Source organism: Penicillium verrucosum (assembly GCF_028828655.1).
Source record: "Penicillium verrucosum strain IBT 35672 chromosome Unknown utg000002l_segment0_segment0, whole genome shotgun sequence".
NCBI classification, from domain to species: Eukaryota; Fungi; Ascomycota; class Eurotiomycetes; order Eurotiales; family Aspergillaceae; genus Penicillium; species Penicillium verrucosum.
In genome coordinates, this window is record NW_026643211.1 from 2294524 (window position 1) to 2311521 (window position 16998).

Consider the following 16998-nt stretch of genomic DNA (forward strand, 5'->3'; position numbering starts at 1 on the left):
CATATTCGTCGATAGAAGACATTCGTTGATTACATTGTCTTCCCCTATTGTTGCTGGTTATTAATCCTACCACGCCCCTCCCCATTATTGAAGCTCACTGACAATAGGCCTTACACTAGGCTATACAACTCAGCCCATCCCTATTGTCTTCTTTCTTCCTTTTCTTTTGGGTTCTATGTTTTGGGCTTCTTCTCTTTCTTCTCTCCTACACCCGTGCACCCATTGCATCAACCCTGCATAGATTTCCAGTACATGGAGAACTAAACCTCGGACCTAGCGGTTCGGAGCACTCACTACCTGTGTCGCGGGCAGACACAGCCGTCGGTCAATCAGGACCGGACGAGAAATATTCGGCGCATCCATCTCCGGCCGCAACCCGAAAATGGCCGACTCCAACAGCAGTGGTGGTCGCAGGCCGACTTACCCTGCCGGAACGATCGCCAAAGTGGTATGACTAGCCCTTACCAAACTTCGGGTTTGTGTAATACGGATTCTAACGACTTCTTGTCTAGGCTACCGACATCCTGAACGAAACATTCCAGAACATCATCCATGACCTGGTGGCCAAGGTTCACCGCGAAGAGAAGGTGGCGCGCATGCGGTCCGCAGTGGTTCTTGCCCGACAGAAGGCGGAGGAGGATGCAATCATGCCGGAGGAAGCACCCAGCAAGACGTCGACCGATACAAAGAGAGAAATTGTTCTCGACACCAAGAAGCTTGCGGGTATGCGCATGGAGACGGATGCAGCCGTTTTCAACCGCGGAAAGGTCTTCCTCAAGGGCAACCCGATGCAAACCGTGAAGGAGCATGTGTGCCCAGATTGCCGCCTCCCAAAACTCATGTACCCGACCACCGGAGCTAATTCTTGCCCCCCTCCCGATCCCAACGCCGAGTACTGTACAAATGTTCCCATGATCAATTCACAAGGTCATGACGTCCACGGGAAGCTCTTTGCAATCATGCCGAACCCCAAGAAAAAGAAAGGTGATCGAGACACCACCATTCCTGAAATTCCAACTACCAAGTGCCCTATCTGTCCGCGCTACTTTGTCATGACTCGTCTCGCCCAACACCTTGAACGCTGCGTCTGCGGTGGTCGCAACGGCGGCCGCAATAAGACTCCCACAGACAATGGAGCTAGCAATGGCAATAGCCCCAGTTCATCAGCACCCAAGCGCCCTTACGCAGATGACGACGAAGAAAGTCCCAGCCCCACTAAGAAGAAGAAGCTGAGTGGACCTAAGAAGGGCTCCACCACAAAGCCCGGGCCTAGTAAGCTCAAGCAATCATTCACGGTTGAGGACAACGACGACGACGTCAAGAGCGAGAACGCCGACTAAGCTTCCCATTTGTTTTCTCATACCCTTTTTTCTTTTTCCTACCATGGTGTCCGCGGCGTTTGAGCTTTGTTTTGATGGGCTGGTTATGTCCCATGGCGTCTCTGGGTCTGGTCTGGTTTGGTCTGGTCATGGTTTGACCTTTCCTTCGAATAAATCTGCATAGATGAATGATGATGAGGGGGATGGGCTTTGTAGGATGTACATTACTTGACAACATGAAATACAACTGACCGAGGCACTGCAAGAAACATGCCACTAACTTGTGCTAATATCAATCTTTTCTTTTGTCTCTTAGTACTTTAAACTCCTTGGCTGGCCGAAAAGTCCTTTGAGGTATACAATAATAGCGAAAGCGTAGGAGAACCTTCAACTCATACCATATATATATTAGCCTCAAGAACCATGACAAAAGAAAGAACTGGACAAAGAGCAGATCTTATGTATGGTTGCAGATGTAATCTTTCGTTCAATTTCATTCAAGCATAATATATAACTAACTCATTGAACAATGAATCACAACTTGCCAGTGATCTTCCTATGAGCAGGCCTAAGTGCTCCCAGTTGAATCCTGGAGTGAACTAACTAGTAATGGTTGATATCCAAATCTACAAGAGAAAATCTTCCCATTGACATTGGACATGTGTGTACTGGTCCAAGGTTCATGTTGAAATTGATTTGGACTTTGGATATTTCGTGCCTACGTGGGTGGTTAGCCACCAAGCCCCAGGACCCGTGGACACCTGGGCGACTTGTCGATGCTTAATAAGTGCGGGGATCCGGCCTCGGGGGCATTTCATCTCTCATTCATCAACGCGAAAATGTCTAACATGGCTGATCTTAAGGCATGGGCAGCTCCTCGTCTCTCCCAGCTTCTCCCGCTGGATCCAGATTCTCTTTCTCAGATCATCGACTATGCCGTCAGCCTCTCGAACGAGGCATGTGCCGATCACCTCAAAAACCTACTTGGCGACTCCCCGGCCGCCCTAGAATTCATCTCCTCGTTTAATTCACGCCGAGAACCTCAGCGACCACCCCAGAACACTTCCACACAAAGCAGAGATGCATCGAGATCAAGCGGAGGAGCCAAGAAGGGCAAGAAGAAGGCCCCGCTGCACACTGCCGGCCCACCACGTCGACCCGAGAACTACGGCGATGTAGGAGGTGGCTACAAGAAAGCAGACGAAGAAGACTATATGTCTTCTCGAAAACCAGCTGCTCCCCCTCTTGCACCATCGCCACATGGGTCCTCAGCCTCGTCGCGCATTCCCTCCCCCTTACCCGCATCATCTCCGAAGCCACCACCATCTGCGAGTGGCCCTACAATCTCAGACATGTTACCGAATGTGCGATCAAAAGTGAGCAAGTCGACCCGTCAAGGTGGAGGGGCGGGATCATCCAAGGGCAACACAGCTCTTACAACCAACGATATCTCCGACCTCACCGCAGCTATCGCCGCGTTGGAGGTATCGACGAATCCGAGTCTGGGGGAGAGGCGCAGTTGCACGTGCTACGGGTCCCTACACCCAGTATTTGACCCAGCGCCCAATTGCCTCAACTGCGGGAAAATTATCTGTTCACTCGAGGGTCTACAGCCATGTTCATTCTGCGACACACCGCTCCTCTCCGCCGAAGAAGTGCAAGGTATGATTCGGGAACTACGGGCGGAGCGTGGACAAGAGAAGATGCGCGTACACAATGAAGGTGTTCATCATGAAGGGGGTCCTAAGCCTACTGCTGGGTCTGAACCTTCCAGCAAACTGGATGCCGCGAAAGCACACAGGGACAAGCTGCTCCAGTTCCAAGCGCAAAATGCCCGCCGGACCAAGGTTGTCGATGAAACAGCAGATTTCGAGACTCCGAATGTTGCCTCAACCTTGTGGATGACACCCACACAACGAGCGCTGGCGCTCAAGAAGCAGCAGCGCATTCAGCGCGAGATGGATGAGAAGGCTCGTCCTGAGTGGGAGAAGAAAAAGACTGTTATGAGTCTTGATATTAAGGGTGGCAAGGTCCGCCGAGTCTATCATTCCGCACCGGCAGAACCAACCCCAGAGGCTAGTGAGCCTGACCTTGTTGATGAAGGAGGCGCGGAGGATAACCCACGAGGACAACATGCTTTCAGTCGAAACCCTCTTCTCGCAGCTGGTGGTCTTATGCGGCCTGTTTGGCGTGCCCCCGAGATAAAGCAGGCCGAACCAGCGGCGCAAACCGAACGAAAACAGACTTGGCGACGTGTGCAAGATGACAATGACAACGAGCAATGGATTTTAGATGGAGGAATACATGGGTACACAACCTAAGCATAATGTGACATCGATTTAACCGCAAGACCCAAAGCTTGAGTCTCAAAAATACCATTTCGGCCCATTTTCACAATCCTGAATCAACCACTCGGGGGTACTTTGTACTTTATAGGGGCTATCACCGGGTCCATCGCCGATATCAGTGTTGCAGGGCAGCCTCACGCAAAAAAAAAAGAACAGAAACGAAAAGCGTGATTACTGTTTGGCGCATTCCTCGGTCTAAAAAAAGGACGGCATCTTCGGAGCGGATGTCTGAGTACGATTACCCGTTGTAAATCGGCTAATGACGGGGGTATTATCACACATCCCAGGAGACAACCGAGCCAGTGGAGTCGATAGAGGGGGAATATCTGCTAGCAGGGGATGCTGCTGTATGACTGAAATTAGGGAATGACGGCAGTCTACCAAAAATAGAAAAGACACATTCATCTATGTTTGCATTCCTACATTATGTATATAACTGACAATGAATCCCTAGGATTTCCACTACTCGGATTGAAATGTTCACTTCTTTGTCTTAGCCCCCGAATCCCCACAAAAGTACCAGACATGAAGGTAGACTTCCCCGCGGATAGCATAACGCGTGGATATTTAAGCATAACCAATCACTGCTTCAATGTATGAATATCATCCCCAAACAACCGTCTATAACCGAGTCAAAATAAAAACACTATCTATTAGTCGAAACCAGCAACTCTTTAATTGGGGCTCCAGTCCCATCAACAAGACTTGTTTCGTCGTACGGATCCATCGTCATTGACTAGGGGACTCGGTTGGGGGCGGATATCAGCGGCAGCTGGAGTATAAAGGATGACCTTGGAAGTTTGAGACAAATGATACCCTTGAAAGTACATATGTAATGGGTTGAGCCAATAGGTTGTTTCTTCATGATCATCTCACAAAATGCTCGTTGAATCTGTGTTGGAGTGCTTTTCTCTACAGAGGGTTCTGGGAGGCTTGGTAGGCCTATTAGTCGTAGCGGTACGCATATCCCGTCCTTTTTGACACCTTTTGATCCCCTCTATCACCCACTTCCAAAGCAGTATCGTGTCTGACTAACTACAGACCATCACCTACACCCTCTACAATCGCTTCATTCACCCGCTCCGCCGTATCAACGGCCCCCTCCTTGCATCTATCACACCCTGGGTCCAACTTTACCATGGCCTGAAGGGCGACCGCCATGTCTGGCTGCACAAGCTGCACAGTCAGTACGGGACACACGTGCGTGTTGCGCCTAATTTCGTCTCTGTCAACTCTGACCGTGGATTGCACGATATCTACGGACACGGGAAACACCTTCAGAAGGCCAAATTCTACAATGCTTTCCCCGCCATCAAGGGCGTGTATAACACACACAACGCCATTGATAAAACCATGCATGGTCGCAAAAGAAGAGTGCTTAGTCAGGCTTTCTCGGATAACGCTCTCAAGGGCATGGAGGATGTGATGCTCCTCCACGTGCGTCAGCTGTGTGCCGTCCTAGCTGGATATGATGGCAATTCCGAGTCGCATGATCAGAAGGGCAATGTCAAGAACATGGGTGACTGGTTCAGTTATCTCTCGTATGATGTTATGGGCGAACTCTGCTTCGGGAAGAGCTTTGATATGCTTATCTCTGAGACTCGGAGATATAAGGTTGGGCTGGTAGATCGTGCTGCGAATAGGCACTATGTGGTGAGCATTCCTATTTCTTCCATCATTATGGAACACCTTTATCTGACTCTGTCATAGTGTGGACTTTGGATGCCCCTAGACACATGGGGTCTGGACCAGATATTCATCCGCAAGCTGACTCGCGACCGATGGAACTTCATTATGAACTCGCGCGTTGAAGCCAATGAGCGAGCCAAGGAGCGTACTCAGATTGGTCGGGACGCCAAGAAGGATTTCTTTTATTACCTGTTGAATGCGAAGGACCCAGAGACCGGCAATGGACTCAGCACGCCCGAGCTTTGGGGCGAGTCAAACGTCCTCATGATTGCGGGTAGCGACACCACCTCAACTACACTCGCAGCCACACTCTTCTACCTCGTTCGGAGACCAGAAGCACTGGCCAAGCTGTGCGCGGAGGTTCGCGGCTCCTTCAATGAAGTTGAAGAGATTATTACCAGCAGCCAGCTCGGCGAACTGGTGTATCTCAAAGCATGCATCGATGAGGCGTTGCGTCTGGCTCCAGCCGTGCCCGGTGCGATTCCCCGCGAAGTGATGCAAGGTGGTGCCGTTGTTGATGGCGTCTTCTTACCGGCCGGTACAGACTGCGGCACGCCAACATACTCGATTCACCGTCAAGAGCGGTACTACCGGGAAGCAGGGACCTTTATTCCGGAGCGCTGGATTGAGAACGCCACCTGCATGGCTTCTGGAATGTCATGGCAGACGACCAAGGAGAGCATTGAGACTGCGCGACACGCATTTTGTCCGTTTAGTATTGGACCTCGTGGATGTATTGGCAAGAGTATGGCTTTTATGGAGATGCGGCTGACACTGGCGCGGCTGGTGTTCCTCTTTGACATGTCATTGGCGGATCGACAGGGCGAAGACGTGGGGGGACATCTGGCGCTGACGGATCATTTCACCTCCGCGAAGAATGGACCGAATGTTGTGTTTCGACGAAGATAATTTTAGTTCCAAAATTATTTCAGGCAGTTTACCATTTCTATATTCAAAATTCTAAAAGCGGTCATGGCAGAAGATGTAAAAAAGTTGAAACTTCCAAGTGTCGCTTAATCTCTCAGCCTTACCCACCTCTCAACCCCCTACCATCTCAACTTCTCAGGACACGGTTGCGCGCTTGGCATTTCTTCTCGATTATTTTATGTAAATTTGAAGAATCATATTTACATGGTCCTGATTGAAGGGGTTGATTCAATATGACTTCGCCCCTGATTGTGACGTTTGTGCAGGCGACTATTTTGAATGCCATCTCCAACATCCTCGCGCAGCTGATTGATCAGCGTAATAACAAAGTAAGAAAACTACTTACTATGTTTTGTTGCCTAAACATGACAATTAACAAATTACCAGGCTCCATTTACTCTAAATACACCTGCTCTTCTCCAATTTCTGGGCTATGGTCTTTTAATCGTGGCCCCCAATTTCTACTGGCAACGCGCCCTGGAAGCGCGTTATCCAGGATTCCCTACGCGTTCCGAGCTCTCAGGTGCATTCAGTGTTCGATCACTGAAATCCATCCTCTCACCCCGCTCATGGCTTTCTCTCTTCTCAAAATCCCGTGAGGATGATTCGCTCCCTAGCCACAAGGAGAAAGAGAAGCACGTCCGATGGGCGCCACGAGCGCAGAAATCCGGCCTACATAGCTTCTTCATGAAATTCTTCTTTGATCAGACGGCTGCCTCGATCGTGAACCTCGTGCTATTTGTGGTTCTCATCAACCTGCTGAAGGGAGAGACTCTGGCAAGGTCGTGGGAATTGGTTGTTCTGGTAAGTTCCTCTGTTATTGAACAATAGTGTTGATTACATGCTGACTTCTGTAGGATTTCCGGCCTCTTATGAGTGCCCGTCTGAAATATCGGCCGGTTGTGTCAGCCTTAATGTACACAGTCATCCCTGTGGACCGACGAGTGGTTTTCGGGAGTGCATGTGGGGTGATCTGGGGTGTATATTTGAGCTTATATGCAGGCGTTTAGGTCTGTTGTTTAGCTCTGTCAATCTGCTTCTTCTCTGTTACTTCAGCGTTGTATTATCAAAGGAAATGTTACAATAATATGCCAGTCACAATTTTGTGAAACCGAACTAAACTAAAATCTAATTCAAAGTCAGAAAAGTCTGAAGAAATGTTCATTTTCCTATTGACATACTAGATCTAGTTACTTACATTTCATGTTGGAATCAAGTTTTATATGCCAATGATACTAGGCCAATGAGAATCAAGCTAAGAGAGGGTTCTATTCCAGCCTTGAAATAAATAAAAACCTTCATTTGAACAATACGTTCTATTGAAGAAAGAAATTATATTGATTGGTCATTTTATCCGACATTAATATACGTACCAATTATCATAAACAATAGAAAGCTGGGCATATACCCCAGTACGATAGTCCCATGGGCCATCCGACAAAGAATAGAAACCCAAAAAACAAGGGCACGAAAACTAAGAATGTGCACGAAAATATTCCCCAGTCCAATTTGAACCTCAAACAGCCGTCACCTCCATCTTCTTGCCCTTGACGGACAACCACTCAACAAAGATCGGTCCAACGAGCGACAATGCGCCCATGCCGACAGCGACGTAGAACGTATTCACAACAGCAGCATTATAGGCGATCAAGACACGGTGTAGGGCATCGCCACTAACAACAGTGCGGAGCATGGTAGCGCCAGCAGAGATGAGCTTTGGAGCGTCCTCATTAGGCGCATACAGCGCCAAGTTCCGGACGAGCTGGTTCTGGAACACGTTCTGTGCGACCGAAACAAAGATAGCACCACCAAGAGTCTGGGCGAACATGACGATAGCCGTGCCACTGGGGATATCTGCTTGCTTAAGGGCAGTCTGAGCGACAATCATAGGCTGCTGCATGCCCATACCTAGACCAATACCAAAGAGCGCCTGGTATCCGATCCACTTGGAGTGGCTTGAATCCGTCTCTAGGGTCGTCAGGAGTCCTGCGCCGATGGTCATTAAGACAGAAGAGGCGATCATAAACGGTGTGTAGTATCCACAGGCGGTGACCAGACCACCAGCCAGAATTGATACAACCACAACTGCGATGATCATGGGCAGGTTCATGATGCCTGATTTCAAGGCGGTTGCACCCTTGATTGACTGGAACCAGATGGGGAGCTAAAGAGTTGTTAGAGCTTTGATCGGTACGAAGTGGGAACTGGAATTCAAGAAATGAATGGAAAGGGTGCTCACGTAGAATGTCAGAACAAAGAAAGCAGCGCCAAGAGCAAGGGCATACCATGCTGAGCCCAAAATGTTACGGTTCTTGATCAGGCGCGGCGGGACGGTTGCGCGGTCACCGGCCCAGATCTCGACACCAATGAAGGCGAGACCGAGAACACCAAAGACCACAAACAAGCCGATGATGCGTCCACTGCTCCACGCATACCTGGTGCCACCCCATTGCAGCGCGAGCAACAAGCTGATGATAGCGGGCAGGAAAAGAGGGAACCGATCAAGTCCAGCTCCTTGATCTGTTCCTTCACGGTGTTCTTCTTTAGAATGGCTTTGGGCGTTTGGAAGAAGCAAAGCACAAAGAGGAAAGTCACTCCTCCGAGGGGCAAGTTAATATAGAAACACCAACGCCAAGTGAGGTGGTCGGTGAAGGCGCCTCCCATACTGTCTGAAGTTAGCATAACTCGGCAATCAAGAAACAGAAGGAACTTACAGAGGGCCAGCAACATTGGCAATGCCAAACATCGCACCAATAAGACCCGTATACATGGGTCGCTTGACCAGGGGTACACTCTTGCTGATGATGAGGATAGAACCCGAGAAAAGACCAGCCGCTCCGAGTCCGGCAATGGCTCGGCCGCAGATCAGTCCAACAGAGGTGGGAGTGACGGCGCAGACGAGCGAACCGACTTCGAAAATGCCGAGTGCGATGAGATAGATCCACTTGATCGAGTAGAATGTGTAGAGTTTGCCGAACATCAGGGACACGGCGCATGTTGTCAGGAGATATGAACTTCCATACCACCCGACGTCGTCGAGCGAGTTGAATTGATCAGTGATCTTGGGGATTGCGGTTGCAATAATTGTGTTGTCCTGGAGGATCGGTGTTAGCTGGATAAACATATCAAGTAAAGCAACTTGACAGTGCATACCAATGCCACGCAGAACACGCATAGACAGAGAGCAATGCTGATCAGAGTTAATCTCCATGCGTTTGGATATTCTTCTTCTTCTTCTTGTTCTTGTTCTTCTTCTTCTTCCCCCGGCGTTTTAGCGTCACTGTCCTCTTTTTTCTCTTCTTGTGTTGGCTGCTTGTCGAATGGTTCATTGGGGACCAGCTCCTTGCTGGAGTCGTTGTGAACAGGCGTTGGCGTGTCACGGCTCGCAAGTTCTTTCTCAGTGCCATCAATGGGAGTCGAGTTTCTCCTCAAAGGCTCATCGACCAGGGTACTCTCTTTCTCACTAGAGGGCTTTGAAGTCTGACCTCCAGCCTGGGAATGGGTGTCGTCATTGGGTACCGCGTTGTTGTGCTCAGTGCTGTGCTCAGTCTTGTGCTCAGTCTTGTCTACGGGTACATCTGCCTCTTTGGGAGATTTGGCTTTGAAGGCATCGAGGAAGCCCATAATGAACGGGAAAAAAAAGGCGGTATTAAAAAAGTAAACAAAAGCCCGTCATGAGATTTAACGAAAGTTGGGGTGAATGAATAGAAACACGAAAATAGCGAGACTTATAAGGAAACATGGAAAATAAGCCAAATAATTGGCATTAGAAACACAACCAGTTCGTACAGGTCTCATTGGAAACCTTGCCTCTGAATATCTTGGGAGGGGATAAAAGGGCCAATCCAGGTTTCACAGAGCCCTGTGATCGTATTTCAGGAGTCTATGTGGTACATAAAGATCTCCACCGAGCTGCATATCCTGCAGAATTTTTTTTTTTTTTTTTTTTTTTTTTTTCGCAGTCAGGCAGCGAAGTTTAGTTCTCAAGAAACGAACTGACTAGTTAGTCTATTAGTTCGCAACAATTGACAATGCGGCTATGCAACTATGATTAGCTACAGTAGTCCCGAGCATTGTGAGTTCTCAGAGAGGACAACCCAATCGTTCTCATCCGATAGGATCTGAGTCAAAATTCGCGCTTGAACGCGGGCGAAATATCGAGTTCACTTTGCCCAGGCGGGGCCGCAGTCAGGAGAATGCAAGGATCAAGGTGATCTATTTTTCAATTGTTACATGAACTTATGTGAAAGTGTTTATTTGCAGTTGCTCGCCAATCAGCGATCAGGGGGATGTGAATAGTGCATCGCCCCTTACTTACTCAGGCATCCAACAGAGAGAAACATTGTCTCTGCTGCAACGTATTGCCGTACACCGCTGTTGATAAAACAGGGAAAAGGATAAACATAGGATCCGACCGAACAATTTGGATGGAAGTGGAGAGATGAGCAAATAGTTCCATGTAATTCTTGCGGAGTTTACTTCGTACAGATGTTGTCGGGGGATGATCGACGGCTGAAGCTGACAGGGATCTAACGGGATGGGGATTAGTGCGACTTGGAACCACGGAAGCAAGTCGGAGATTGGGGTTAAGCTTGTCTTTGTTCCTACAACATACGTTATGTTATCTTCATAGTTCCATGCTTATATGTATTCATATGCCCATACTCACATTTATGAGGGAGAGAGAGGGGGAGAAGAAAATAACCAGGTCATAAGGTACCTCTCCCATTCATTGCACAGCTATAATAACATATTTCAAATATAGATTATACGTACCTAGTACAGCATTAGCATGGCCTCAGCTGATTTACACTGGCACACCAATTATGAGTACTCATTAGTATACATGAGGAACTAAATAGTTAACTAGCTGCCTTGAAGCCATCATCTGAGTACAACAGTCTACCCTATGAAGATTCACCCACCCCTAAACTAACGGCCAACAGATCTGCCAATTTTCTTCCTAATTAAATTTAGCATGTTGTATTGAACATATGTAGCTATGATTTTGAATTCTTTCTTCTTCAACTACTCTCTCTACAATATAATTCAATTCAATTCAGATTCAATTCACTTTGGAAGTCCCTATACCTATATAGTGAATTCTATATTATACGTATTATGGTAGAAGGTTTCTTCCGTGTAAGAAAGGAGTAAGATCCGATTACTATATACGATAGTACTCCGGCATACTACTAAAGTGACTCTTAATTTCTTCGAGGAGCTTAGGGTTATTATGATAGAACAACCTACCTTTTGGACTTGCAAGCGCCAGAAATAATGGAGGTGTCTGATTTGTATGGAGGTCAAAAGCTTCATTTTTTAGACTGCAGTAATTAATAATCTTACAATACAGTGTAGTCATATAGCGGTGCTAATTCAGCTATCCAGACACCAAATCCCCCTACAAGTGGGGTTGAAACCCTGGCCCCTAACTATAGTTACGTCTTCCTAGGCACCTGTAACATGGCCCCTCCCCGCGGACAAGTATGGATATTCCCTGCAATCTTTGAAAATCCAGAGGTTCTGAAGCAATATTCAATATAACTATGTTCGATATAACCTAGCAATGACAAGCTTTCTCTATTCCGAGTACAAAGACTATAATAACCCTATAATAAAGAAAGATTCACCCACCTCCACTAAGTTTTACTAGTGCACAATTAGCGTAGTATTTTATATGGCATTCTTACAAATAAACACTAACTATATCAAAGTATTATCGTATATAGCAATCGGATCTTACTCCCTTCTTAGATAGAAGAAACCTTCTACCATAATACGTATAATATAGGATTCACTATATAGGTATAGGGACTTCCAAAGTGAATTGAATCTGAATTGAATTGAATTATATTGTAGAGAGAGTAGTTGAAGAAGAAAGAATTCAAAATCATAGCTACATATGTTCAATACAACATGCTAAATTTAATTAGGAAGAAAATTGGCAGATCTGTTGGCCGTTAGTTTAGGGGTGGGTGAATCTTCATAGGGTAGACTGTTGTAACTACTTTATTATAAATGAAGCCCGGAGTTAATAAATCGGTGGGAACAGCTAGCTGGTTTCAACCGACTTGGCGGGTCCATAAGCCCCTATTGATCGGAGTTAAAGCTCCCCCTCTCTATTCTATCTCCGTTCTCAATATTTATGGGCTGCACATGGATGACACAAGGTAACTAAGTAGGTATGTTGTAAGTATAAAAGGGCACCCCTAGAATACATATGTACTTCATCCAACCACCATCAATCTGCATAACTACGAACAATACAATATATCAACCATACAATGACCGAACTCTTTGCCCCTGCTCCAGAGCCCGCCACCCCTCTGGGTCGGTACCGGGTCCTCTCCTCAACAGCAGGAGTCCGTGTCTCCCCCCTTCAGCTCGGGGCAATGTCCATCGGCGACTCCTGGAACCAATTCATGGGTAGCATGAGCAAAGAACAATCTTTCGCGCTACTGGACGCCTTCGTCGCCGCCGGCGGCAACTTCATCGACACAGCAAACAACTACCAGAACGAGCAATCCGAAGCCTGGCTCGGCGAATGGATGACCGCACGTAACAACCGCGACCAGATCGTGCTAGCCACGAAGTTCACAACCGACTATCGCAGCCACGCAGCGGGGAAGGGCAATGTCCCCAACGCCTGCGGGAACCACAAACGCAGCATGATCCTTAGCGTCCGCGACTCTCTCCGCAAACTCCAAACCGACTTCATCGACGTTCTCTACCTCCACTGGTGGGACCATACCACCTCCATCGAGGAGATCATGGATTCCCTCCACATGCTCGTCGAGCAGGGTAAGGTAATGTACCTTGGGATCTCGGATTCGCCTGCGTGGGTCGTTGCCGCGGCGAACACGTATGCGCGCGCGCATGGCAAGACGCCTTTCTCTATTTACCAGGGGCGGTGGAACGTGATGCGTCGCGACTTCGAGCGCGATATCTTGCCTATGGCGCGGCATTTCGGCATGGCGCTTGCGCCGTGGGATGTGCTTGGTGGTGGACATTTCCAAACTGCTACGCAGCTCGAGGAGCGGAAGAGGACGGGTGAGGGTCTGCGTAGTGTGATGGGTGCTGAGCAGACAGAAGAAGAGAGGAGTATCTCCGAGGCGTTGGCTACTGTTGCTGCTGAGCATGGGATTGAGTCGATTACTACTATTGCGTTAGCTTATGTGCTCTGCAAGGCGCCAAATGTGTTCCCGCTTGTTGGAGGCCGCAAGATTGAGCATCTGCAAGATAATATTCATGCTTTGTCGATCCGCCTTACGGATAAGCAGATTGAATTTTTGGAGGCGGCGACTACTTTTGATATCGGGTTCCCCGGTAACTTCATTGGGGAGGATCCAAGTACTAATGGTGGCAAGGTGGCCTTCCTGATGGGGTCGGCTGGTCATTTTGATTTTGTGCAGGCATCTCGAGCTATTGGATATGAGCCTGGTAAATAGAGGATTTTGATCTGTTTCAGAAGTACATAACGCCAATAGGACTTATGTAAATATTGTTCTATTTATCCATACTGCGGTACATTTACTCGGAGGTTGAATAATAAGCAATGGAATTATGACATAAAAAAGAGATGAAGATGACAATGGGCATAGAAGCCAGTTCAATGCAATGCACTGTTATCGCACGCCGTTCCACGCCTGGAAGGTCTCGAAGACGTCTCTGCATCTTCATATTGAAAATCCTGCCCCAATATAGTAATATAGTTATCGGAAATGGATGGAATAATGGGGCATGGTAATTGCAGATGCCCGCATCAGCAGGTAGGAAGCTTCTGCGGGTTAGCAAGTTAATCATCATGATCTAAATCTTGATTTCAGTTGACAGTGTTGCCATGGGTTTGGATCGACGAAATATGAGAGAATCTGGATTGGGTGTTTATTTTCGGGGGTAACCGATTGTGGCAGGCCTGAGATTTTGAGCAACATCAGGGAGGTCGACCAAGACAGCTTTCAACCCCACTGGGGAGAAAGAGGAGGATGGCCGCTGTAAAGGTGATGAAAACGAAGAGCTTCGACCAACAAAAGACATAAATGAAGGTAATCATAGTATAGCTCAGTTCATTTATTTCTCGCGGGGAATTTCGAGGCCATCGTGCTTGTTAGCGACGAGCGCAATCAGAGCTGCGCCAACACCGCTGCCATCCTTGGAAATGCCAATGCGGATCTTCTTGTCGCCTGCAATTCCGACTTGGGGAACTTCGCGCAAAGCCTCACGCATATGCCTTTCAAAATTGGGGTAGAATTCAACGAGACTGCCATCAACACCAATGTCAATGATATCATCAGTCTCAAGCTTGTTGGTGTGCACGAGAATGGCAGCCAGTGGAACGGCGCTCAGGCGAGCGGCACGTTTTCCAATCGCGTGAACTATGATTTTCACAGCCTGGCACTCTTCAATGCTGGGGTTCTCAATCTCGAGGTGATCCTTCAATGCGGTCTTCACATCCACCAAGTCCTTGCTGCTATCAGCCTCGACTGAACTCAGCATGCTGGTGTCCAGACCCCATTGACGGAAGAGCATAGATCCTTCAGGAATGGTGACCTTGGAGTTCTTGTTGGCCTTGAACAATCCCAGGTCGTTGTGGCGGTGTAGAGACAAGAGTGCACGGCGCAGAATTTCGCCCAAGAACATACCCGAAACACGCTTCTCGAACATCTGCACACCGGGGTTGTTGCTGTCGGCATCAAGCTCATCATCGAACACCGTGGTAGGGAGCACGCTCATGTGGTTATCGAAGCTACCCCACTCAGCGTTGATAATCATCTCGCCCGTGGAGTCGTCAAAGTGGGCATCCTTCATGTTCTGGAGCTTGGTGATGTTCTTGGTCTTCTCCACGTAAGCACCGTTGGTACCAGTTCCGAAAATGGCACCGATGAAAGTGCCAGTCTCGCCTGGTGAGGTGTATGAGCGGGCCATGAGAGTACCAACTGTGTCGTTCACCAGTGCCGCCACACGCACTGGCAGGTTCAAATCATCAATGGCGGACTGAAGCAGTGCGCAAACATCGTGGCCAACCGCATCGGGGATGTTAAAGCCCTTGGTCCAACGGATCAGTGTTCCGCAGTTGATACCGCACTGGCGCACAGGGAAACTGAAGGTAAAGCCCAAATCGAACAAGTCCTCTGTGTTATTTTCTTCCCGTCGGCGGAGCTGGTGGGCCTCGAAGTGCTCGTTGTGGTGAATGCGAAGGAATGCTTCGATTTGACGGGCCAAGAACAGGAAGAGATCCTTCGATGTGCCAGAGGCCATCAATTCCCGAGGAATTAGGATCTTGGATTGGGTGAGAGAGAAGGTAGTATCGCCGTGCAGGAGGACCGAGCACACACGGAAATTAGTACCACCGAGGTCCACAGCCAAGTAAAGGCCCTATAACAAGGAGAATCAGCGCACAATTCTCGTTGTAATAGTCTGCCTTTTCATACCTTTTCTGTGCCATTTGGCACCGCAGTCACGAAGGTAGGAATTTGGCTCAAGGTGGTACCCTCTTTAGTCAAACCCTCGTTGGACTGCTCAATGTACTCGGCAACCCCGCGTTGCACTTTCTCGGCGGGGTAGTCGAAGTCACGCGCAATGCGCGTGGCCTGGTCCAATAGTGAAGAAGACATGGTGTAACAAGAAATGAAAATAGCCGGTTGGGTAGAGAGTTGAGATACCAGCTAAGAAAAGAATGGGAAAGAGTAGAGGAAGAAGAAGTTAAGAAGGGGAATAAAAAGCGGGCGAGTGGAAAGAAATAAGAAAGACACGAAAAACACACCTGGGGCAGGATGTCAAGGTGGGATGACGGAGGGCGGGATCCATGAAGTCAGTTTGGTACCTTGGCAGTACTTTCCCCACCGTAATAATAACTACTGTTAACGATGTATTAACGTTGTACTCTTCGAGTATCGGGGGATTGCCGGGTTCACCGGAGGCAAATGTTACTTTCTATATTATATATTGTATAAAATTGGATTGAACTGTTAAGGGGAATAGGAGGAAATCAACAAACATTGTTTTGTAGATGGTCCTAGTTATCTACCGAAAGCAGCCTCTAGTTAACTATATTGTACATTCCTACGGCATTCATAACTGGGATTTTCGTTTTTCCATGACGCCATGAACACAGACATTTAGATTTTGGTAGATTTAGGCAGTTGTGGGGAGACATTGTCACTCGTTATTACTGGTCAATTCGTTTTACATGCATATTTTCCCCCGACTTCACCGGTGAGCGACACAGGTTAAGACTGGGGCAGGGGACGGGAATATACAAAATCCCACATCGGGGGATAATCTTGGTATTTTGCGCATTACCCCCAAATAAAATGGGTATGCCTACATATGCTGATTTGCGTGATTTGAAAATATTGATTTGTATCATCCTTATACACAGTACAACACATGGATGTACAACATATGTACAACATACTGTACAATAGACGATCGGGATAGATCGGCCCCATCCCGGTATACTCGGTCTCAAGTGGCCGAATACACGGAATCCCGAGTGTGGATGTGTGAAACCCCATGGAGAGATGATGAGACATGTGGCTTTTCTCTTATTAATACATCTGTAGTTCCATGGTTATTCTTCGTTTATTTCCCAGCTCTACAAGGCCTACGTAAGATCGTCATACCACCATTCCCCTTTTAATGGTCACTATATAACTAGTAATGCTGTAGGTATGAATTAGGGTTATCAACCCTTTAAGATTGATGAGACT

The 16998-nt window shown here is 47.9% G+C and overlaps 7 protein-coding genes across 7 annotated transcripts; 5 read left to right on the forward strand and 2 right to left on the reverse strand.

Moving 5' to 3' along the window:
• Positions 1 to 382: 382 nt before the first annotated feature.
• Positions 383 to 1340, forward strand: N7516_006518 (uncharacterized protein; the record flags this gene model as incomplete). Its single annotated transcript, XM_057219238.1, has 2 exons — positions 383 to 448; positions 513 to 1340. 2 exons carry the CDS (start codon positions 383 to 385, stop codon positions 1338 to 1340), a joined length of 894 nt encoding a protein of 297 aa, XP_057073329.1.
• Positions 1341 to 2158: 818 nt separating this feature from the next.
• On the forward strand, positions 2159 to 3640 carry N7516_006519 (C2HC5-type zinc finger protein; the record flags this gene model as incomplete). The annotated part of the gene is made up of 1 exon (XM_057219239.1): positions 2159 to 3640. The coding sequence occupies one exon, from the start codon at positions 2159 to 2161 to the stop codon at positions 3638 to 3640; it is 1482 nt and encodes a 493-aa protein (XP_057073330.1).
• A 906-nt stretch (positions 3641 to 4546) lies between these two features.
• On the forward strand, positions 4547 to 6265 carry N7516_006520 (cytochrome P450; the record flags this gene model as incomplete). Its single annotated transcript, XM_057219240.1, has 3 exons — positions 4547 to 4624; positions 4709 to 5320; positions 5378 to 6265. The coding sequence occupies 3 exons, from the start codon at positions 4547 to 4549 to the stop codon at positions 6263 to 6265; spliced, it is 1578 nt and encodes a 525-aa protein (XP_057073331.1).
• A 251-nt stretch (positions 6266 to 6516) lies between these two features.
• N7516_006521 (Mpv17/PMP22 family protein) lies at positions 6517 to 7293 on the forward strand (the record flags this gene model as incomplete). Its single annotated transcript, XM_057219241.1, has 3 exons — positions 6517 to 6612; positions 6671 to 7087; positions 7141 to 7293. 3 exons carry the CDS (start codon positions 6517 to 6519, stop codon positions 7291 to 7293), a joined length of 666 nt encoding a protein of 221 aa, XP_057073332.1.
• Positions 7294 to 7799: 506 nt separating this feature from the next.
• On the reverse strand, positions 7800 to 9907 carry N7516_006522 (MDR family MFS transporter; the record flags this gene model as incomplete). The annotated part of the gene is made up of 5 exons (XM_057219242.1): positions 7800 to 8447; positions 8523 to 8880; positions 8910 to 8948; positions 8998 to 9377; positions 9437 to 9907. 5 exons carry the CDS (start codon positions 9905 to 9907, stop codon positions 7800 to 7802), a joined length of 1896 nt encoding a protein of 631 aa, XP_057073333.1.
• A 2663-nt stretch (positions 9908 to 12570) lies between these two features.
• On the forward strand, positions 12571 to 13734 carry N7516_006523 (Aryl-alcohol dehydrogenase (AAD); the record flags this gene model as incomplete). Its single annotated transcript, XM_057219243.1, has 1 exon — positions 12571 to 13734. The coding sequence occupies one exon, from the start codon at positions 12571 to 12573 to the stop codon at positions 13732 to 13734; it is 1164 nt and encodes a 387-aa protein (XP_057073334.1).
• Positions 13735 to 14356: 622 nt separating this feature from the next.
• On the reverse strand, positions 14357 to 15900 carry glkA (glucokinase glkA; the record flags this gene model as incomplete). The annotated part of the gene is made up of 2 exons (XM_057219244.1): positions 14357 to 15661; positions 15718 to 15900. 2 exons carry the CDS (start codon positions 15898 to 15900, stop codon positions 14357 to 14359), a joined length of 1488 nt encoding a protein of 495 aa, XP_057073335.1.
• Between the last annotated feature and the right edge of the window lie 1098 nt (positions 15901 to 16998).